Consider the following 25,053-nt stretch of genomic DNA (forward strand, 5'->3'; position numbering starts at 1 on the left):
TTTTATGACTATACTATATCTACTCAGTTTGACAGCTAGGGTAAAAGGTGTAGGTAATTTATTAAATTTAAGATGCTTTTAATAGACAGCATTGGACTTACAGTTCATTACTTTTTACTTCTGTGAAAGGGAAAATATAGGCAGGTTGAAAAGAAAAAGAATGTACTCTAGGTAAGAAGGAGACTTTGTCGGTCCGTGGTTAAAATAAATCTGATTTTTCTGTTGTGCATTTTCCTGCACAAACTTTGGTACTTTCTTTACCTAAAATTTATACCACCCTTTAATATTGAATCAAAGTGTCCAAGCAGATTTTTTTTTTCAAGACTTACACTTTTCCTTATGAAAGGATGAAAGAATATTTTAAATCTTGTGCAAATCAGTCTTTTCAAGACTAGAAATGTCCTGTCAAGAGCAGGAAATAGTTTGTCTTCCTCATTTTAGGTCATTTAAAATGTTTGTGAAATTATGAACACTTTAGATTATATAACATTAAATTTATTTTATAAAAATATTTGTATTTCTGCATAAATGTGCTTATAATGCAGACAATGAATCATAGCTTCCATTGCAGAGGACACAAGAAGATCTTAAATAGGTTATTGGCACAGACACTCTGCCAGTTCAGTGTGTGACATAGTCAGTGAACCCCATGTCCTGCACTTGTAAAATATTTGATTATTTAATTGTGTTCAGCGAAGGGAGGGAAATCACAGGGCAATTCTGTACTCTGTGTGCTCTCTAGAGAAAATGAGGCCATTATTTGAGTGTGGTAAATAAAGACTTGTATATAAGAGATTATGAGCATTGTCTGTGATGTGTGGTGACTATTTCATGTTCAGTGTCTTCTGCTATAGTACTTAATTCTTATGGATCTTCTTACAATTACCCAAATTAACACTTAATGGAGAAATATATGAAGATAAGAACAATAGGATTTCATACAACTTGTGTCAAAGATGTAAGAATTTTAGCACAAGTCAGTCACTAACAGCTCAGATTTCTTCAGATGTATCTTCCCTCTGGTTTAATAAAAGGTTTTTTTCAAATAAAAACTTGAATTTATTGCAGTGTTGACTAAATTTTTGGCAATTATTTTTTAGTGTTCAAGAAGGGAAATTACTTTTTAATTTGAATTTTGTTTACTCAGTTTTACCTTTTTTTCAGTCATATTTGAGGAAAGAGTAGGAATTGGATTATGACTACCTCATTTTCTTATCACTTTAGAATAAAAATAATAACTAGAATCTCTTCAGAATAAAAATAACTTGTCCTAGAATCTTGAAGGAGAGGGAGAGTGAAAAACAATTTCTGTTCCCCAATATGAAATATTGTTCTTGGATTTAATCTTCATTCATTTTAAATCTTGAATTCTTAATTTTAATGACGAACAAACAAAAAAACCCCAAAACACAAGATGGATAATCTACCCAGTATATTTCATGTTAATGACTCTTTTGTTTAGTTTTGATTGAGTGGTAAGGCAGCCAAACAGAACTTAGTACAAGTGAATAGAGTGAATATATAATTTACTACCCATAAATCTTAATTCATGGTTCTACTTAATAGAATATAGGTTTTAGAGGATTGTAGGACTGCACACATAAATATATTTAGATAATGTAATCAAATTTTTCAAATATATTAACCATGCATTGAGAAAACAAATATTGCAGGTGCAAACCAATTTTGCATTGATATAGGGTTGTCGGCTGGTTGAGATTTACCATTAAAACTGATAATTTTGAGTAGACTGCCTTGATCCTGCCTTGATTTGTACAGCAGATGTACAAATTGATTTGTGTTTTCTTCAAGTTCTGCCTGCAAATGAACAAGTGTAATTAGGTGTCATGATGATTTGATGTCCTTAGCTAGAGCCTAGCTAGAAATATGTCCGCAGCTTGTGTTATCATATAGTTCATCAATTTTGTGTAAATACTATGTCATGGTGGGTTCGCCCTCAGTCTAAAGGGGTGAAGTTGAGGGATGCTAATGGGTATGTGGAATCTCTGTTTATGCCACATTGACAAGGTACTTTTGATAGTATTCGTTTCACAGTCAAAGTAGTTCTCAAAATACATTTCATCACAAAAGGAAGAGTAATTCTGTGTAGCTGCAGAAAGGAAATGTAATAAAGGTGAAAATGCTGTCATTATGTGTTCATCATTTGGTGCAGAATTGCACTTGAATCAACTTGACTACTACTTTCTCAAGCTGACATATTAGAATCTTTGAAACCTACTGATACATTTGTTTCTTAAATATGAAAGTAAAGCTCTCTCTGGAATGGCAGGCTAATTAAAGTTCCTGAATAAAATTTGTAGAGATGCTCTGAAAGCAGTTTAAAAAACCAGTTAATGAGCATAGCACTACTTTAAAAAAATGGGCAGAAGGTCAAAGTTTGTTTAGTAGATCTTTTTTCTTTGATTTGAAGACTGCATTTCCAGTTTTGATATGATTTTGCTGTACAAAGATTGGAGTTATGAAGCTGCTAAGGTCAGAAGGTGAAGTAAAACAAGGGAAGTTGAGGATAAAAACTCCATGGTGCTCCAAAGAAGAAAAAGTGCTTTACTGCCAAATACTTTTGCATGGGAAAGTGATTTCTTACTAGGTCACCTGCACAAGATGAATCAAATTTTCTAATTTCCTTCCACCTCATAAATAACATATCTATCTATCTACATAGACACACACGTGTATATGTATAAATGCTTTGCATGCAGAAGTTCATGGAATACAAAAAACTAAAATTATATGTCCCGTTCTTACACACTAAGTCACCTGTAAACTTAGAGATCAGAAGACAAAACTTAAATAGTTCTTATGCTATAATATGATGTCTACACAAAGGACATCATTAGGGGTTTCTTGTTGTTTGTTCTTTTTTGTAACGAGGTGGTGAGAACTCCCAGATTTCCTGACAGAAACACAGGAACTGCAGTAGGCTTTTCTTTTCCTGGCAGATCTATTTCTATTGTCCTGAGGGAACTGAAAGAACAGATAGCTGATAATTTTTCACCTTGACTAATTCTTTATTGCATTTTTCTCCATATTGCATATGTAATGTTTTGTAATAATTATTTTTTCTTTCCTTCAATGCTTACTAAATCCCTTGCAAACAGCTCTTCAACATAAGTGAAGGGTCCAAAAGTAAGATGACATTTGAGATAAAGCTTTTTCCTTTTAGCAGTACATTTTGCTTGACAAAATACATGAGTTGATCTATTCATTGATCTCTTTAATTTAGGCGATTACAGTTTTAACTGAGCTAATCAGAGAGAACTTCAGAAACAGCAAATTGAAGCAATGCTTTCTACCAGCACTTGGGGAGCTGCTTTTCCTCATAGCCAGCAAGGTAAGACTGCAAGTTATCCTTACAAATTTGGCAAATGTGAAAAAATTTGCTATGGAAAACTAGACCAAAAAATCAAATTAGTTAGTTATTTGTATAGTCAACAGTTTCTTGTCCTGTCTTCTCTAATACTTATTCTACTTTAAGAAACATGGTAATCATTTACTTCATCTGAGATTAATTAAACAGCATTCTTCAAGTGTAGAATTTTAACTTCATAGAAGGATTTAATCAACCACCATAAACACTGCTGGCCTCCAAGTGGCAGATCTAAGGGTTCAAAGATCTAAGCTAGCAATGTTGATTAAATAGAATGTGTGAGGACAGTCCATAATATCAATAAATTAATATATTCATGTATCTATATATCTAGTCCCTATTAAATCTTACTGTAGCATAGTTGGATTCACAGCACAGTGGGAAAGGAAATGAAATTATCCTGACTAACTTCAAATGGACTTGTGTTTATTCCTGATTAAAACTGATTTAAACCTTCAGTCTAAAAATAATAAGTTTGCATTAAAAATAATTGGAGGTTATTTGTAGAAAAGAAATACTGTCAATATTAAGAATTGGAGTTGACAGATCCTTTAAACCATCACATTTGTTTTTTCCTTATTCTAAGAATAAAATACTCTTTTACTTAAGAGAAACAAAAGTGTCTTCAAGCAGAAAAAGTCTAAGCTTATCTTCTCTGAAGCCTTTGTATAATCAGCATCATCTAATAGCTCTGAATGCTCAGACATTAGCTTAACTAGTTTAAGGCAGTTGGTAATGGAGCAAATGTGGCAAATGAATCATTACTCTGGCTTTAGTCATGGCTTTCTGCTGAATTTCCAGGTTTTATTTTCTTTATCCTCTAGCTCCTTTGCATGTTCCACAAGATGTAGTGGTTGCCTTGGTTTTTGCAGAATAACAAGCGTTGTCCTATTTTTGTTGGACAATTGCCAAATTATTTGTCAAATACATGGTCACAACTTATAATGTGAAATTATGTTCTGAAAAATGCACCCACAGTCACAGTTTATGTTTTAATACTTGCTCAGTTTCCTCAGGAGGAAAGATTTGTACCTGCTATCATCAAACAAATGAACTTAAAACTCCAACTTGAAAATATTTGGCAGGAATATTTTGCATGGCTTGATTTTATTTTGAAACTAAACTCTGATAGTTTAAACAATTCTGTTAACACTAGTTATATAACACCAGAATGATTTTTTTTTTCCATCTGAAAATGTGGCCTGACAAATTTTTCTGTGTATGAATTTTACAATGTTTGAAGCATTACAACTTGCATAGAAGTGGCAACTCTGTCACGTTTCAAGGTTGGTTATATATACACACACACGCAAATATTAATTCATTGCATTATTGTATAACTAAGAAATGAATAGAGTGTAGGAACAAATATTTGGACACATATGAGCTCAAGACACTATGTCTTGGTAAAATTTAAAAAATATCACCGTGATTTGTATGCTTGGAAATACTAACCATTCAATTTTTTTAAAGAAAAGCACTTTTCATTTTTCTATTCTAAATGTATTTAACTTCAGAATACTGTAGTGTTGTAGGTATTTTGTTGCTCATTAAAGTGACAAACAGTAGTGCTGAATGACCTTGCCAAGATCATATAGCAAGTCAGGGGTAATATAATAAATGAAACCAAAAAGTTTATTGCCAACTTATATCTTTAAACAGCAAAGACTTATGATTTGACTGATAAAGAAAAATAAATTATAACTGCATCTAATTCATTAAGGACTATGCTCTTGGTTTTTTTTTTTTTGTTTCTATCAATTATGTGCTTTCTTTGTCCTGTTTGATTGTTTATCAAACTGCTAAATATTTGTATTTAAGCTGTAAGTTTTTGAGGGCATGTCTGATTTTATTTATTCATTTATTCCCTCTGGGGTTTTGTGAAGTGTTTCTAGATCCAGCCACAATTTTTTTATGAAATAATGGTAAAGATTATTTCTTTTTCATGTGAACTTTTGGTAAATCATAAATTATCAAATACCTCAAATCAAGTTCAGCTGTTTAGGTGCAGGATGATTAATGAGGTAAAATACAAGATCACTGTTTGCACTTCTATGGCTTAGAAAATACTGGGAAATGTCCAGATAATTGTAACAGTCCTGTGCATTCCTAAACTCTGATATTGTGTGGGTACTTGCTTATGAGATCTTGTAAGTAAGATCTTACATTCCATCTCTGCATTTTTATTCCAAACAGAAGCCAAGAGCAATTCACAAGGAGCATGAGCAAACTCCAGGGAGTATGTTCTCATACTCTTGAGTGGATTGCCTTGGGGAAAAACTTTCAAGTTCTGTGTAATATTTTTATGAATTTTGTGTTGTTTGTGTTATTAGGGTGCAGAACCTAAAGTTTAATCAAAATCACATGGGCTGTGAGCAAAAAGTAGGAAGATTCCCCAATGTTTGGTGATATATTTAGGTTTATTAAGTGTCAAATGCTGTGTGTTATGTTTATGTAATTAAGAACGGTACTAAGGTTCATACTCCTTTTGCCTTTTAAAATTTCTAAATAGAGATTAAACCTTGCAGAAAGTCTTTAATCAGTTTGAAGAATGGAAGAGCTATTAATGTTTTAGGATTGCACAATTTCTTAAGTATTTTTATTTTATATCACATTTAATATGTATCATTACAAAAGACCTTGAAAGAATTTCTGGTTAAATTAGGTGAATACAATCAGAAACAGACACATGCCAGTTCCACAATAGATTGTCATTTTAACTCTGTTTTGACTTTTAGTCTTGTCCTGCCTCTTCCAGGTAGAAAAGATTCCACTTTTGCCTGTTTGAAAGTAACCTACCTTTACTTTCTTGGAACTTGGGCTCTGTTTTCTTAACTTACACACAACCCCTTGGAAGGCAAATGTTGATTACTTGTCAGCACGTTCTTACTCAGATAAGATGGAGAAGATAGAATTAAGTGGATTTCATGTGTCTGTTGGATGTCCAGCCACTCTTGTTATTACTGTTTATATTGTCCCATACATCCTAATACAAAGTTAGCAGAAAAAAAGCTTACAAATGGGATATTTAACAGACCCATTTTCTCTATGTTACATGTGGCAAATAAAGTTTTATTTTCAATAAAGAAGGAAAATTAATTTTACTAGACAATTCAATAATAGTCTTTCATGCTAATGTGCCATGCTTTAATTAAAGGCCTGAAATGCTCATATCGTATACGTGTTGAATTACTGTAAGCCATGGAGAAATCAGCAAATTTAGAAAGTATCATTTATTTCTGCATCATTAACCCCTACTTTGCCTATCCTATCCCTTTTATTAAAACCAGTTTATTAGAATGCTAAAAATAATTAGTAGAGTTCATAATTGTGTAATTTCTGAAGAAATTACTGTTTGTCATCCTTTGTCTACTTACTAAAACAAGTTTCTCATGATTTCATGGCCTGTCATTTTCACACAATCTAATTAATGCCTATTATTTCTCACTTTCTTTCCCAAAAGAGGCTATATTTTTTCCTCTTACTACTAGCTCTGTGTTACTACCCTGGATATGGAAGTTGTTGCAGTTAAATCTCAGTGATATCCAAGTGTTCCCTTTTAAATTTAAAATTTTACGATAGGCTATTGCAGAGACAGATGGATGTGAAGTTCACTTGGAAGAATTAAGCCCTTATTAAACTAATTGTGAATAAGCCTAACAGGGTGATTTCAAGGAAATACACAGTCAGATCTTAAAAGACTGTTCATGTGTACTAAAGGCTATACCATACAGTAAATTTTCTTAAACACTTGGTATCTCTTTGTATGACTTTGAGCATTTTTTTTCAAAAGAAAGTTGACATTTTTCTTTTTACCTACCAAAAAAATAATTTTGATTTTAAAGACAATCATTTCTGCTCTTAATAGCCAGTTATCTCTCTGAACTACTTGAAATAGTTGAGAGGAATGAAAGAACAGACACTTTTTTGTGTCTGTATGAATTAGAATGAATTGATGAAATGCAGAAATATTAGGACAAACTCTGTTATGGATTTTGGAGACTACTTAAATAAGCTAATAAAATATCAATCTCTGTGCTGCACATGAAATAACATGAAATAGTAATAATGTCCTGAAATTTAATATATTTGATTGCATATGTTAATTTGAAATGTGTATGATATGTACCTTATTAAGAACATGCTACCCATTTTTTATGTGACTGAGATGGTTGCGATTTTTTGATTTAATCAGTTGTGCCGTTGGCTTCATTTCAGGAGGAAAAAGGGGAGCACCCCAGGGAATGCTGGGCTGTTCCCTCAGCTGCTTACACTGTGCTAATGAGGTGTCTTCGGGAAGGGGTAAGGCTCTTTCATGGTCCTCAGTAGAATTTCTCCACAGTAATAACCCTTTAGGCATTGTATGAGGATTGTAGCCTGCAGCATTGCAGTACCTTGTCAACCAAGCATTGCTCTTGAATTTAAATAATCATAAGACCATGACCTAAGTCAGAGATTAATGCAGTTCTGAATGTTCTCTGTACATTCAACATTTATGTATTGCTGCTTGTGTTGGGGGAAATGGGATAGTAAATATAAATTACTGTTGATAAATGTGAAATTTATTAATGATGTAGGCATCTTTTGAGAAATGTTCTGACAGTTTGTGCTGTCCTCTTGCAATTTGATTTTCATACATGTTTGTAAATCTTTGAGCAAGATTTAAGTTTCTTTCTTGAAGTGGATGATAAACAGTTTTTAAAAACTGCATTGTTATCCTACTCACTTGTGAGCATTCTTTGGAGGCAAAAAAGTAGCAATTAGATTTATTCTCATACGTGTGCTTTACTGTGTTCTTCATTGTTTTTGGTGATGGCTTAGCTGTGCTACAAAAAGGGAAGAAAAATATGCATATAGTTCCATTTTGAAAATGAAAAAGAATTGAGTGGAGAGTTTACATTCACTGTTTGTATGAGACTATGTTACTTTATTTTTGCCCAAGGCAAAGCTCAAGGCAAAAAACATGTCAGAGGTTGCTAGAAGGTGGAAAGCAAGAGGAAATACCTTTTTTCCCTCCTTTTTGAGCTCTTTATTGCCTACAGATTGTGATTAATAAAGGAGGAGCCTACATGCATTTTAATATCTTCAAACCTTCATGTGACCACGAACACAAAACTGAGTTTGTATTGTGCACAATTTCCAGCTCATAATTAGAGTAAGATGTCACTCTAAGGCACAGTGGTGAGATGCTATTTAATTATAAATTTAGTAATGGAAGACTTGCTGTTTCTGAATATACAGTGTGCAGAAACTAAATCAAGACATCCATAAGACACTAATTTATTCCTATAAAATAAAATCACTTCTTAGTCCTGAAACATGTCAAATTTTTCTTAATAATTTATCTTGATATATTTTTTCTTGAAAAAATGACACAAAATAGAAGTACATTTTCCATGCAGTAGTTCAAATTAAATTTAATTAAGCATAAATTTAAAATTATGTCTAGGCTAGCCATCTGTGCACTTCTATACTTTCTGTTTGTGAGTATGCTCATTTTTAATGTAGATATATATAGTTTTAAAACATGTTTGAAGCTGTAAAACTATGCAAGACTTGAGGATGGAATGGACCTCTGGAGGTCATCTAATTCAACCTCCTGTTCACAATAGGTCTAAATAAATCAGGTTGCTCAGGAACATGTCTATTTATGTCTTGAATGTCTCTAATAACTATGGTCCCACAATCTCTGTCAGCAATGCCTGCACCTCCTTCATAGGAAAAAGTTTTTACTTGTTTATGCTTGGAGTTTTCACTCCTGGCCATTGCCTCTTGTCCTGTGGCTATGCAGCTCTGAAAACATTTGTCACCAGCTTTTCTCTATTAAAAGTACATAAGTTTTTCATTCTTATATTAATAATTTTTAAAAATTATGCATAATTACATAATGAATTAATTGTAATTGTTCTAAGCCCAGTTGTGACTTAAGAAAATTTTACATCAGGATGTTTTCTGAAGTGATTATGGACATATTGTCTCAGTATTTATGAAAATGGCAAACTAACTTTTTGTAATAAGGTCTGAACTACCACAATGCATTGTATCTGCCTTATAAATACTTACTTCTAGTTTTACTTTCCAGTTAAGAAGCTTTATTTTATATATTTAATAAAAATTCAAGAAAACCAGTTAATGTCATTTGGTACTATGGTTTATATAGTTTTGATTTTTGTAAGCTAAGTTCACTGTTCCTGAGTTTTATTATGAACTACTCTGAAGTGTTCTTGGACTTCTGAAGTTTTATAAGATTTGTCATTATCAAAGCAGAATTGCCCTCTGAAACAGAACAGTAGAACAGGAAGAAGTTTGAAATATGTGTGTGTCCCTTTTATTTGCCTATAAAGGAACAAAATGTTCAGAAAATGCAGGTAGTGTCATTTTCACATACATTCTGTGCCTGAAAATCTAACAGTGATAAAAAAAGTGTGTGGGTCAGTGAAAGGAGTTTTAGGGTGATGGAAGTAGAAGATTGGGAAAGTCTTTTATCTGAAGGGGAACACAAGTTCAAATTTCCTGCATTTCAGTGTTAACTTGAGACAGAAGCTGATTTTCAACTCAAAGAACAGTTGAGTTCAATTATGTGTCAAAATAAGGGAATTGGTACATTAATAAATAAGTAAATGATAAGCTTGATTTGACATGTTTAGTCTTAGTATAATGTTGTAGTCTGTCAGAATGGACATAGTAAGTATTCCAATATTTATTTGCTAATCCTTTCCAGCAACGGTTTCCAACAGTGAAACAAAATGCTTGTTCCAGGCATCTGTATTTGTTTAAGTTCAACTTCTAAATGTTTGTGTTCAATCTCTAAGATAGGAAGATTTCTCCTGATAAAGTGTATAACTGTTAGAGTTCCTATGTTATCCAGTCATGGAAGATACTTTCTGTTTCAGAAAGGATATTCCTATTTAATATGGAGTACCTAATGCTAATGTGAAAACCATTTTCCTTTTATGTATTTTGCTGCATTTATTCAAAACTGCTTCATTTATTCAAAACCCTGTCCATACACCCAGAGTTGTCCCAACCCAGGTGCAGAATCTGGGACTTGCCCTTCTCAAACTTCATATGGTTGGTGATTACCCAGACCTCTTAATTTGTTGAGGTCTCTCTGCAGGGCCTCTCTGCCTTCAGTGGGGTCAACAGCTGCTCACAGCTTAGTTCCATCAGTAAACCTACTTTAAAAGGATCATAAAATATTTTATCCTAACTTCTAATAAAATGAAGTTATGCTATTTTTTGGCAGCATTTTTGTTATCATAGTGGCTGTAACTTCAGTGCTTCCAAAATTTTTGCTGCACTGTTACCTTTATAACAGTCAGTAAAAATATCCAGTAGATTCAGTTATTTCAAAAACATGGAAGTAGGTTTTTTTATGATGTTGATTCTTTCCCCCCCCCAATTAAAATGTAAAGACTTGATTAAAAGAAGTTTCCTTTCAGTAGTTTGCAATTTTTTATCCATCTGGTATTTGCATTTTCACTCAGGTCTCTTTTTCATTAACTGTCCGTGACTTCACTGGAAACAGATATATCTGCAAGTGTTCAACTTGACTGAAAATTAGGAGCTTTAAGTGTACTTTATAAAACTAGTTGAAACCTAAACTCATTGAAAATAAAGTATGTGCTTCTTTTAGACAGTTCTATTCATAGTTTCAGATTTCATGCAGTTCATGATGTGGACATAGAATTACTGATTATGGAACTGCTTTACTCATATCTTGGATATCTATTTCTGTTCACTAAAATACCTTATTTTCTGGTAACATCACTGGATGACTCCCTTAGTTAAGAGACCAAATATTACTTTAGATCAGGTTTCCCTTGCAGACAGCTAATTAAGCAGAACATGGTACATAGAAGTCTTGTTGCTTAGATAGTGCTCAGAAACAGATACCAGAGGAGCTGAAATGGAAGGTCTCAGGTGTCAGCAAATATAATTACTTTTAGCTTTTAAAGCACAGTGATGATGCATGACCATTTTCTAGTCAAAGTAGCAGGACAATCTGGAACAGGGCATAACTCATCCCATCAGTGGCTGAAAGGAAATAAAGCACATCTTCAGGACTGAATTTTACAAAGAAAAACTGCAATTGTATCTGGAAATTTGTTAACATTATTAATCCACTATATATTGCTTTGATTATGATTAATTAATGGGATTATAGTTTGTTTATTAAGTGTTTATGCCTGCTTAAATTAGGAGTGGAGTCCCAATTGGCAGTCATAATAATCACTTCATATGTTAGAGAGACTTAACTTGGCAATTATGTTTCAGTTAGGGATTTGATTGTTAAATGCATCAATTTAGTCAATTTGATAAACGCATGTATTTTTACTGTAATTGTACCCCTCCCAAAAAAAGACTGAAATGCAGAAGTATAATTCACAGAAAAAACATTAGAACTGGACATTTTTTATAAAATGTTTTCAGAATTTAAATTTTAGTAAATGTGTATGAGTATCTGTCTATTTAGGTCTTTAGTAGGTCAAAATAATGCAATATTTTGCAGTAATCGAAACTTTAAAAAGAGAGAAGCCTAAGTTTTCTTTGGTTTATGGCTGCAAATAAGAAGAAAGACCGCAGAATTCAGTGGATTTTTTTTTAAGAGTGTAACCATTTTAGATGGAAATTGACTTTGGTATTTCTGTTAAATATTTTGAGTAGAGCTGCAGTTCTTTGGAAGAACAGGAAGGATTATAATGAAAATGAATACGGCCGTTCTTTTTTTTTTTGACATCATTATATTAAGAATTTTCAAATATTTCTACATCTAAAATCTATATTTTAGAACTACTAAGTCAGTAGAAGGAAAAGTGGATATTGAATATATTTTAATGAAGCATAAGTTCTCCCCTTCTGCAAGTTCTCCCCTTTTGTACTACTTTTTGAAAGGTTTCATTATCTTGCTCACAGTTGTTGGTGGCTCTGATTGTAAAGATAACTCTCAGAAATCCAAAGCTTAGTAGGCTAAAATTGAGATTAGTTTAAGAAAGAAATCAATTAGATATTATGATGAATTATTTGTGAAGCCAGACTATAAGGATAAATTGAATTATAAAAATTATATTAAAATTCATTCTTGCTAAATTCAAGACGCTATTAAAGACATTGTTGAGAGACTTCACTTTTTTGTAGTTCAAGACTGAGATGACGTGGGGCAATGCACAGCTAAAATAACACCAGTGATGTATTTTCCAGTTAAAGACTCTGATTTTAAGTGAAAATTATTGGGTTAGTACTAAAAATATGAAGTATTCAGAATCTCATATGGAAATTTAGGACTTCTTGTAGTAAATGGGACCTAATGATTTAAGTCTTAAGCCGTGGTCAGGATTGTCTGCTTAGAAGGGAGTTATGGAACAATTTAATTTGCAAGAAGTCTTTATTCAGAAGAGTCAAAAAATCATGGGATAAAGACAAAGAGGGTTTAATGTAAATTTTCTTTTCTAATGGAACTGAATATCTCATAATTGTACTATTTTAGAGCATGTTCTAGTAATGAGTGTTGACACAAATTCGTTCATTTATAAAGCACTGATCATGGAACACCTTTAACAAAACAAAAGCTTTTCATTTGTAATAATTACATTTAATTGGGGTGATTATTTGGAGATTAAAGAAAAAAATATTTTGTATTAAATTATGCTTGTATCAAATTGTCTTTGCAGTAGAAGAGAAAGTGGGGGGAAGTAGGATCTGTGAACATAAGTTTGTCCTCAGGTGAGGTTTCTTGAAAACTTACTTTTGCAAGTATCAAAAAGAATTAAGAACAACGCTGAGACAATATACATTGAATAAAATGTGGACATAGGCACTAATTTACAAAGAAATTACAAACATTTGCAAATGTGTTTTCCTTCTTCTCCTTCCTATAGGAAGAGCGGGTAGTGAACCATATAGCAGCAAAGATAATTGAAAATGTTTGTACTACTCGTTCATGCCACGCACAAGGCTTTATTACAGGAGAAATTGGACCTGTCTTGTGGTACCTTTTCACACATTCTACAGGAGATTCTTTGAAGATAACTCCTATTTCGGTAAGGAATTTCCTTATGTGGTAGAGTAATGCTTTGGCCTTTAGTCTGAAAAACCTTCTGAATTGGAACTGAAATGTATTTGAGTATGTTTGTGGTAGGTTTGTGGTTTTTATATTTCAGACACATTAAAATAGATTTGAAAAATTTCTGAAATTGAAAAATGCGTTTATTGCAGTTCAGTGCTTATGAATTGTTCTTGTGATTCATCGTTTTCCAGAACATATATTTCCTTATGCTGGTAATACTGAGTTATGTTTAAAAAGTTTAACCTTTCAAAGAATCTATTAAATTCTTGCAAAATTGAAATTTCTCTTTTTTGATTGTTTTTCAAATGAGAATTGTTTATTCTCTTTATCAAAGACTTGTTTAGAAGACTTAGTTGAATTAATCAAATTTCTTATTATAAAATTGTTAGGGCCTAGTCTTTGCCCAGAATTTTTAAGGCAATATAGAATGAGAACAAGACAAATAGAGTAATGACATGCAAGCAGAAGGTTTGGAACAAAAGGATTTATGAGGTAGAAAATACGTAGCAGGACTGTAAGTTTAACCCAAGAGCATGTAGTGACAGGACTTGGGGGGATGGATTCAAACTAAAAGTAAATAGGTTTAGATTAGATATAGGGAAAAAATTCTTTATTGTGAGGATGGTGAGGCATTGGCACAGTACCAATGTTCCCCAGAAAACCTGTGGCTGCCCCATTCCTTGGCAGCGTTCACAGCCAGGTTGGATGGAGCTCTTGCTTTCCAAATGGAAAATGGTAGTGTCACAGCTGCAGCAGCATACACACAGACACATCTAGCATAAAGGTAATAAAAGAGAGAGGAGTAAAAATTCATTTGAAGTGTGGCTGAAGAGGTAAGTGGTATAATAAATTTATGATTAAAAAATATATCTATTTATTCATTTTTTTGTCTTAGTGTATATTGTGGCAGAGTCTTGCCTGCAATATAAACTGCTCAAATATTGGGAAAATGTCTTGACATTTTAGAACAGAAAACCTATTTAGTAACATAAAAACCTTTGCTCTGTAGCATCTGAAATTCTTGGCAAAAACAGTCTTAGAACTTCCATGGGTACAGAATAGTTTGTCTCTAAATATGTAAAGTATATGTGTGTCTTGCTATTAGGCTGCTTTTTTAGAAAGGGTCTTTTTGAGACTTCACCCATTTGATCTGTGAGTTTTATGCTTAGATCACAACTGCATGCATGGGAAAAGATTGGAGATAACAGCTATGGCTTCCTTACTGAGTTTTTAAATAGCCTGCTCAATCCTCTCTTCTAGGACTACTTTTGCTATAATGGTTGTTTTGTATCATGTACTTTCTATTCTTGCAAATCATTAGACTGGGCAGTTGTTACTTGTTTGCTACTAGGTCATAGTATTTTACTTTTTTAAATCTCTTTCAACTCATGCTGAAAATTCCCTCTTGTTTCTCTGCTGTCTGCCTGGAGAACTTTGCTTTGTCATTTTCCATTCCCTTGATTCCCACAGCAGACTCCCAGGGCTGCTCCATTTGCAGGGGCCAGTTGGCCAGTTATGCCTGCATTGTGTACCACAGCAAACAGCATATTCTGGAGAACCTGTCTGTCTCAATGGCATTCAGACACTGAGCTAAAAGAGATCACAGGAGGAACTATCATTGTGCTTTTTCTTTTTTTTTTTTTTGCCCTCATGAAAACTCAATTTCTTCTTGGACAATGCAGTATGCCTGAGGGGGGCAGAGCTTTTTTCCCTGCTCAGTAATATGCAGATATTACATATCTGATTGTCAAGAATAAACTTGTCATCAGTGGAGATTCACTACAGCTTTTTGTAGCTGTCATCAATACCATATGGTTTTCTCACCTTGCCCTCGGATGAGTATTAAGAGACTATGAGAGGAGTGGGTTGTTTGTCCCTCTGTATCCTTTGCTTCTTTTGAGAACCCTGTTCACTGGATCCTCTCAGGTTCAGGTGAATCACTAAGAAACCTTTTCTTCGTCCTAGTGTTTATGCTATAGGCATCTAGCCTCTTTTAAGCACTACCAGTGAGAAGAAAACTTTCCTGCTAGAAAAACTGGAAGGTTGCAAAAAATGCATAAGAGGAAATTAATACCTGAAAAGCTTGGTTTAGCCTAGTTTGCTCCCTTTTTTTTTCTTTTTTTTTTCCTTTTTTTTTTTTTTTCTTTTTGTGTTCACTGATAGCTACCACTATGTACTAGTCCAGTGAGGCTTTATTAATTGCTCGGTTCAGTTGGACAGTGCTGGTGTTTGTGTGATCTCTTCCAAGTGAGTAGACTGAAAGTATCACAGATTGTGAGTTCCTCAGTTCCTTCACCTCTTGTTCCTGTAGGTGTGATAGAGTAGCCTGATCTTTATGGGCTTCTTGTTCAGCTGGGCCTGTTAAGTGCAGTGAGTTTTACTGCAATATTTATACTCCAAAGTTGAATCATCTGGCAGTCATTGGTTGACACTAGGACTTGGAATGACATTGGTTTGCCAAGCTGTTACTTCCTGATTCTTCTTCTTGTGTTTGAAATCTTTGTATTATAAAATATATTAGTCTTCAGAAGCTACTCTAGAAGCCTTCTTACAGATGACATCTGTTAGGATGAAGCAGTGTGTTTTGGGAGGTCATGATAGCTGCAATTACTGGAATTTCCTAGAGAAACTCATCTGATTTGTGGAAGATCCTTTCAATGGCAATTGACAATCTAAGTAAAAAAGATGGTTTTTTATCATTCTGTTACCTTTTCTTTCTCAAAGTTGCTTAGCAATGTGTGCTTGGGTGTTGAGGCCAGCATTTAGAAAAGACAACCAAATTGAGTGTGCACACTGAGATCTGCTAAGGTAAAAATTTCTTCAACATTTTGTGCATATCTGTGGTATAAATGTAGATATGGACAATAGAAACAAAACCTTAACTGTTCCCAACTAATGTTTGTTTCCTGTGAAGGCAATAGGCTTACTGGAGATCATGCTTTTCCTTTGTGTACTTACTGAAGTTTCAGTCGTGCTGGAAGTGGGGTTTGCTCCAAATTCACATATTGGAGAGCTTTGAATGAAAGCAGCTGTGAGGAGAATTGCAAGAGTAAGATACGTTTACTGGTTTATATCCTTGGTGAAACTGCTTTCTTCTATTTTTTCTGGTCTTTATGAAAATTATTGCTATCCATGTAGCTGAATCCATCTCCTTTTTTCAGTCAGATCATTTTACACAAGTATTCTTGGGTCTGAATGAGCTCCTGGATTTTCTCCTCCACAGTTTTGGGGATTGTTTCCTTTATCAGAAAATTGAAGTTTAATACTTTTATATGAAGTGAATTGAACAAGGAAACTTCTAAAGTAGGGTGCACTAAGGTGATAATTTAATCTTTTTGCTGCTTTGTAGTGATACACTAAAAGTAAGAAATAGATAAACTTATTACTCATTGCATGATATAATTCAGGGCTATGTATTAATGCTGCTGTGGCATTTAGATATATAATCTTAACTTCATCTGATAACAATCAATTGATATTGAAATCTAGTGCAGGAAGATCTTTTCCCAGCTAAAGTTTATGGAGATTTTAGTGGTATGCTAATTTAACAAATAAAATACTAATGTATTCTCCAGTTATAGTGTACTGTATAATTTCTACATCCATTAAATTGTTGCTACAGATATGTAGGCATTTTTATCCTGCATGACCACAAAAACTGACATCATCAGTGTCCTATTTAATTTTGTTATGCAGTCATTCCTGCCTTATTTGAATATATCCTGAAGAATTTATTCTTAACTGACATCTATATTAGAATGTAAAAATACATTTCTGTTAAGAAATGTCTGTCATATCTTCACTTAGAGTTAGCAGTCTGTCTGCAAAGTGTATCAGCAGTAAAGGACTATGGAATTCCATTTATGATTATTGCAATCAATAATAAAAATATATCAAGAAGATTCTCTGTCTTTAGTCTCTGGAGTCAAGAAATGACACTTCACTTTGTCCTGCCTATCAGAGGCGGCAAATGGGGATTGTATCTCAGTGTCTTTTTCTCACTTTGGAGTCCAACATGCCTCAGGTAAATATCACAGATTTTGCCTGTAGGAAAGCTGTGTCTTTTTATCATTTTGCTAGACTCAGAAAAAAAAATCTGTAAGATGTCACAGTGATATTCTGACAAGCTCAACAGCAGGAAGAATATTTCTTTCCAGTATGCTGAATTTTTTTAATTTTTAAAAAGATAACTTGAAATTTTTTTTCTAGGAGATAACTTTTTCTGCTGGAAGGGAAGTAATAAAGCATCAGCCACTTAAATGGAAACTAATTTGGGAAAGCTCACACAATCTTTTTTTGGGGATTTGGTTCCTTTGTTATTTTCTTAAGTAATTGGTATTGAATACTTTATTTCAGAGACTTGTGTATTGTAGATACTGTAGTGCATTCATTCTCAAACTTGAGAGTCATGGAAGATATCCTGAAAGGGTGAATGTTACCCAGTCACATGTAGCCTGCAAGTCTAGAAGGATATGGCAGAGATGATCCTAGAACCCTGGAGTATCTCAAGTTGGAAGTGACCAATAAGAATCATGAGGCAAAGGTTGGAGCTGCTGAGAGAAGAGGTGCTGGTTAAGGTCCAGCAGAGAGTAGGGGTGGAGAAGTCAGTTCCAGGAGAAGTTCTGCTGAAGCCTTACTCTCACTAAGAACATTTCATGTTCCAACTGCTACCTGGAGATGATGGTGTAAGCTCTACTCTTGCATCTATCATCATCCATTTCCAGTTCGTGCTCCACCACCTTTTGACCTATCTCCATCTGTTTTCTCCCAATATTGGATCTACTGAAGTGATTTAGAGTGCTTGTACTCTATCCCACATTTAAATCCTATCTTCTGCTTTTCTGCTGAAGTGTTATGTTCATTCATACAGCAGAGCATTCTGTGATGTACAAACTAATGGTAATTTAAAGCTTCTGCCCTTGGCTATTGGTGGACTGGAGCTTTTCTGCTACCTCCAAAACTGCAGTATTATACTAGAAGACTTCCTATGATGTGTTTCCTATGAGGTTTGCCTGGAAGTAATGTGATGGCCACCCTTGTTTGGCAAGGTGTGTAGCAGAGATCTAAGGCAGTGGAAAATCTGCAAACACCATGCAGAGGGTGTTTGCAGACCAAGTCTGCACACCAAGTTAGCTCCATGTTGCTTTGGCACAGCCTGTCCCTAGGTCCCAGCAGTTCATTGGTAGTACGACCCTCAAGGATGTTTTTAGTGAATACACCAACCTCCTGCCCACTCATTTTGAAAACTCTGAATAGAGGTGAAGAGCTGGATTGTATCCTGGAGGAAATAGAGCATGCTATACCAAGGAACTGAGATGGAGTGTCTGTGTTTAAAAAGAGAGTTAAAAAATAATAAAAGAAGAAAAGTAAAAGGCTGCAATCGATGTGGTTCCTGGACCAGAAAGGACAAGGAAGAACAAGAGCAGAGTAGATGAACAGCATCAATAAAATGTCTGTCAAGTTCATGATTTACTGTCTTTTATGCCTTTTTTCTTCTTTTTTCCTTCTTTTTTAGCTGATTTTGCCCTGGTTACTAAGGGCACTGGTGAACTGGACAGTTTCTGGTGTTCTTACATGGAAAGCTTTTCTCTGGTGGTAGAATTCTGTGTAATTGACTATAGTTTCTCTTAAATGAGACCTTACTATTGAGTACACACCAAGTAAACAGCAATTTCTAAATATAGCTGGTCTGAAGAGAACAAAGAAATCATAAATATTGCTTACATTTCACAAAAGGTAGTCACCTTCAAAGTTTTTCCTGAAAACCAATTCAGATTTTCACGTGAATCCAATATTTGACATCAGCTCTTCTTCTATGCTAATAGTATATTCAGGCCAAAGGAAAAAAAAAATGTTTAAAGAGTCTTATTTTCTTTATCTGGAGAGAAAAATGCACTTATAGTATCTTGAAGGTTGCATTTTTACAGGTATCAAAAGGAGATTGATTTGGAGATGAGGCCACCCTGAAGATTGTTTGGTAATGTTTGCTAGGAAATAGCTAAGTTAGTAGACACTGAACAGGTTTGTGCTCACTTTACTGGAGCATGGTCAGTACCTACATTTTCTACTAAAATTATTTTAATCACTGATGCTTGAAAATCAACCATTTGGAGAATAGTTTGCAAGTTTATTATACTAATCACTGTTTCCTAATAAGCTCCTAGATCTGAAGTAGTATCAAGAGCTAAGGATAGACTTTAGACACTGAAATACTATATACCTCATTATTGTCCATGAGCAGGGAGAGAGAAGATGCTTACCTTTATGGGTGTCCATAAATTCTGTGGTGTATGCTATGTCTGTATTTTCTCTCCCTGTTCTCCTTTCTAGTACAGTGTTATCTGATGCTTTTTATATTCCATGCTTGACAAAAGACTCAAGCATGGGCTGTGATGCTCCATCATGATTGTTCTCTAGAGGAAAAGAGTAATGTGACTTTTTTGATGTGGATGTTGGTGTATGAAATATTTGAATTTCAGTTGCACAGAGTGTATAGCAATGTATTTAGAAGAATTCCAGGTCTCTAAAAATAAGTGGTCTTTCCCCCTAATATTTGTCTTAAAAATGAATCTATATGCATTCCTTTTATTCCTAAACTATTGGAAAACTCACCACATACTTTTATTTTCCAGTATTTTTCTTGAGATATTAATTTCATTAATTTCTTTTTTTTTTCACTTTTGTAGGCTTTGTGCAGAATTACTCGTACCTCACCTAATGCTTTCCAGAGTGTCATTGAAAAAGTGGGATTAACAGCTGTACTAAATTCCTTGGCAAATGGAATGTGTAAAATTCAGCAGTACATGCTCACGATGTTTTCAGCAATGTTGTCATGTGGGATTCATCTACAGAGGCTAATTCAGGAAAAGGTTTGAGTTCAGATTAATATTTCACTGGCATGGAATTTAATGAAAGGAAAAGTTAAAATTGACACTGCGAGTGGTTTTGGATTTTCAAAATATATCTCAGTGACATTTGCATATCTGAATAGCAGGAAATGAGGAATGTGTTTCTTTTATGTTTCTATTTGCTTCAAATCTAAATTACAAGGTGTATAGTTTTTCTTTTTCTCATGGATCTTTGAGAAATGGTACTAATGGGTGTATAAATTGTTCCTGCAGCTAGGATTCAATCAGTCCAGAATACCCTAGCCTGACCAAAACTGGGCCCTAAGGAAAATCAGTAATTAATCAGTAAGGACAGCTATTTGACATAGCTCTTTTAGACATTTGAAATAGAAAATAAGGAGTGTCCTGATTAAATCTGAACCAGTACTTTATGCTCTTCTTTAAAGGACCTTAAGTCAATTTGTAAGTGAAATATCTTGCAGGAATTAGCATTTTTATACCTTAGGTTTTTCTTTTTAGTGTCACTGAATAAAACAACTGGTTTTGGTTTATGTGTAATATAATTTTTGGTAGAAGTGGTTAAAAGTTTTCTATTTTGAGCCCGAAATTATTTTGTGTTTAGAGAAAAAGTGTTTCTTTTCTGGCAGTGTATCTGCATAGTTCATAAATGAAAGTAATAATCTCCCTCTGTTTGGGAAGGATAAAAGCCACAAAGAAAGAAGGAACTATCATTCTTGTTTTCCTCAGATACTCTGTTGTAATGTGTGTTGTAATCTGACAATCATCTTGGCTATAATAATCTGTTGGGCATTAGTTGAGAGAGTTTTATTTCCCTACGTATTGTTTTAACAATTATATTTAAATTAAAACATTATCCCACCCATGTGGCCTGAAATTACTCATTCTCTTCCTAAAATTAATTTCTGTACCATGTCAGAATTGCCAGTGTGTTTCTGTGAGTGCGTGTCAGCTGGCCTTGAACTTTCCAGATCCCACAAGAGCGGCCCTAACAGGTGGCAAATTGTCCTGTAATGCTGTGCTAACAGTGCGCATTACTGTGAGTTGCTGGTATAGTCAGAGGAGCATGATCAAAAATCATTCACTTGAACATTCAGCTAAAGAATACAATGTGCAGCTAGCCTGTGGCTACAGCATGATGTTTTCTGTGAAAAATTTCTTTTTTTATATACAACTTACATTGCTAAAAGAACTCCCATACTGATACTGAGTTTCTTATAGACACAATGGCTAGAATTCCCTCTGATACTGTAGTTCTAATGAGCAGTACTGTAGAACTGATACTGCAGTTCTTATAAGCAATTCTAATAAAATTTTGCAGATTAGAAAATTGAAATACAGACAAATTTAGACATTCTTTTAAGAGCATATATCAAACTGATGATAGAAGTGGGAATAGTGCCCAAAGCTATATGTAAAAAACAGTCTACTGTAAAAACTGATAAAGTAGGTCTGGTTCTACTGCATGTGCCCACATTTGGTAACTGTACCTACATTACAGCTCAGAAAAACTTAAATCTCATAGAATGTTTTTTTTTTTTTTTTAATTGAGATTAGCTCAGTTGATTAGAGTCTGGTGGTAATACCACCCAAGTTGTTGGTTCAATCCCTGTGTGAGCCATTCACTTAGGAGTTGGGCTTGACGATCACTTCCATCTCAGTATGTTCTGTGATCTGGAAATTAGATTGTAGGATTTTGGAAGCTGAAACTAAATTTCTATTTTTCTTGAATAGAATCTAAAAATACAAACATGCTCCTGTATTGAACTGCCAGGTGCTGTCACATCACATGGAGTGATATTATTTTAGCTCTGAAAATCAAATTTAATAGTCCATGCACTTTTCAGTATTCCACTTTAATGAGAGAAGGGAAGAGTGAGTAGTGTTAGACTACAGATTATTTTGCATTCTCTAAAATTCTTGTGTAGCTCAACTTAAGAGGCAGAAGGACCTCATTTTCACACAGAAGGTAGTGACAAATAAATGACTCTCTCTTTAATATAGGTGCAAGCAACATATTAAAAGATACAAATTCAAGACAGAGATAATTTAGCTTTTTGTATGTTATCTGGAAACACCCTTAGCTTGTAAGAATTAGGACTGCCCTTGTTTTCTTCAGTCTTCAAGAACAGTAGTAAAAACCAGGTACAAAACAAAAGCCAGAATTGCAGTTCTGTGATCATCTACACTAATACAAAACTTTAGAGATCTACAGTAGCCAGAAGGGACTGGGTGTTGTCCCTCTCTGGTACAGAGACTTTCCATTTTACTTTCCTGTTTTAGAAACAAAATAGTTGAAATTATGTTTTTAAAGTAAAGCATGGAAAAAGAACTCAAAATCAAGAATGTTGAATGCATTATAGCAGTAGATTAAAAAAACCCCACTGCTAATTACTTTCATCTGGCTGTCAAGAATCCCCTTTGGATTAGTGAAAATCAGTCACAGCTTTTTGAATACAATTAGGTTCTTCCAAAGATCAGATAATGTAGTAGGGCATATTTTATTTGGTTTCTTTCTTCCTCAACTAGTCATAAGTAAAATTATTCAAATACTTACAGCAATATATTGTCACAACTTCATTGTGAATACATTATAAACATTGTCCTCATATTTCAGTAACTATTTTCAATTCTTTGTCTTTTACCTGAATGTGGACAAGTAACTACCACTGTAGAGGATAGTTTTGTCCATATCAGTATGAATGAATAAAAAGATAAAAATATCTTTAGCAAAATCTTTGTAACTAAACTTTTACTATGGAGATATTTGCAAAGCATAGAAGAGAAATTTGAAAATACATAACAATGCAACAAGTGTTTGCTATTGTAATTCCTGTTCTTGTATAGTGAGATAGTGGTCTAGCTGTTTCCCTCTTGTGTAACCAATTCAAAAACATCATTGCTTTTGTTTTAAACTTGCTTTGCAGTATTACTCAGTGTATCCAATATAAAGTCATAATCTTGTTGCAGTGTGTTCACTTGAAGTGAAGAGAGTGTCCTATTCGCAGAGTCTCCATGGATACATCAAACGTTTGCAGGGGAGGGAGGAACTATAGAACAGAGAAATGATAAATAATGTATTTGGCAGTATTTGAGTGATTTTTGGCTTTTCTGATACACCAAGTCCTGCAGGTCAGCAAAGATGTGCTTGAGATTTTCTTTGGATACTGTTTTGCAGTCCTCAAACCAGCCAGAAAAGCAAATTCCAACAGGTCACATTTATTTCTTAAACCTGATTATTAGAACATTCCCAGATAAGTCTGACGTAACTATTTTTAATTGTCTTAGCCCATGTTAACCCCCACATGTAGCATTGAGACATTCTTGCTTTCCAAAGTATGAGGACTAAAAATAGATGTGCTTCGACTTGTAGTTGCATGTGTCTTTGTCATGGTGTCCTTTTGCATGGTCTATCAAGTCTATGTTAGCACAGTTAGTGTTGCATTGTATAAACTCTTTTTGCCTATGTCTGACGTTTTATGGGGTTTCTGAACATAAAAACTTTGTTGTTGTTGTTTGTTGCTTTGGTTTTTTAACTAAAAAAAAAGCCTTGAAAAATGAAACCAGAATTAAAATTCAACCTTTGCATTTATTAGATTGTAATTTAAGAACTTGACTGCTGCAAGTTCATACTGGAGGTGCTGCAAGTCAGGCTCTGTGAGCTACTGAAGTGTTTAAAGCAGTAAACTTTTAAATCCCAAGACTGAGAAATTCTTCTATTTATGAAATAAATTATTGAAGTACAGCAGGACTGTTCTAGAATAATTAATAGCAATTTGTTTTTCTGGGATTTCTGTAGTTCCTGACTGATGACTGCTTTTGAAGACAGGGTAAAAATGGTGTCAGAATAAAATTTAATGGTTTCTTGGCCAACTCTTTTACTCCTGCTCTTTCTCCATTCTTGGTAAAGATGTATAGTTAATTGTTGCAAAGGATGTCTCTAAGAAATTACAGTCGGTGCTGATTTGCACTTATTCAGTCAGCAAATGATGAATTTGAACATTAATATATATGTTAAATGTGCATCACAGAGTGGGATTTTTAAATTTGTACATAACATGCATACACTACTCATCTATCCTATAGTATCATTCCCTTGAGAATCCAGCTCTGCTCTTTGAAGGCAGGTTCTATTGATGAGGCCATTTGTGCTCAGTCTAATTTTTGCACAGAGCCAGTTGACACAGTTTGTAAATTCTGATTCAATTTTTAGTTCTGATTTTGTTTATCCTTCTTTCTTTTCATGTCCTAATTTTATTTCTTCCATGAAAAGGTGTTGTTCACTTTCTGAACTCAAAATAAGATTAGATTAGATAAGAACAATCAGAGAAGGTGGAAACAATTTTACCATGTATTTGGAGCACCTGGTGTATAATTTGGTATCTGATGTAGATAAGATTTTATTCAACTGCCATGTAGTTTTTAATATTCCTGAATATAAGGGAATGAATGACTAAAATTTTTAATCATGTTTGTGCTTAAATACATATGTATTCTGAAAATAGTTCAGCTTTGTTTTAAAATAAATGTATTAAAATATCCTATGTTTATGCTTATGGTGAGCCCTTTAAAAATATAAATTTTATCATCTTTTGTAATTGATTTCATACTATTTTGGATGTAGTACATTAAATAGCGTTGACTTTTTACTTCTGAAGATGTTCAAGGCAGCTTTACACTGGGCCAGTCAGTCTTGGACAGAACTTATTTGGTAGTGTTCTATGGATTTTTTT

At 33.9% G+C, this 25,053-nt stretch overlaps 1 protein-coding gene across 1 annotated transcript in view; it reads left to right on the top strand.

Annotated features, from left to right (window-relative positions):
* ULK4 (unc-51 like kinase 4) overlaps nt 1-25,053 on the top strand; it is a 215,026-nt gene that overhangs the window by 32,028 nt on the left and 157,945 nt on the right. The window contains exons 18-21 of the mRNA XM_066556214.1: nt 3,245-3,352; nt 7,607-7,690; nt 13,267-13,428; nt 20,141-20,323. Of these exons, the coding sequence (XP_066412311.1) occupies nt 3,245-3,352; nt 7,607-7,690; nt 13,267-13,428; nt 20,141-20,323 (537 nt within the window). The remainder of the gene's footprint in view (nt 1-3,244; nt 3,353-7,606; nt 7,691-13,266; nt 13,429-20,140; nt 20,324-25,053) is intronic.

Source organism: Molothrus aeneus, chromosome 1, assembly GCF_037042795.1.
Source record: "Molothrus aeneus isolate 106 chromosome 1, BPBGC_Maene_1.0, whole genome shotgun sequence".
NCBI classification, from domain to species: domain Eukaryota; kingdom Metazoa; phylum Chordata; class Aves; order Passeriformes; family Icteridae; genus Molothrus; species Molothrus aeneus.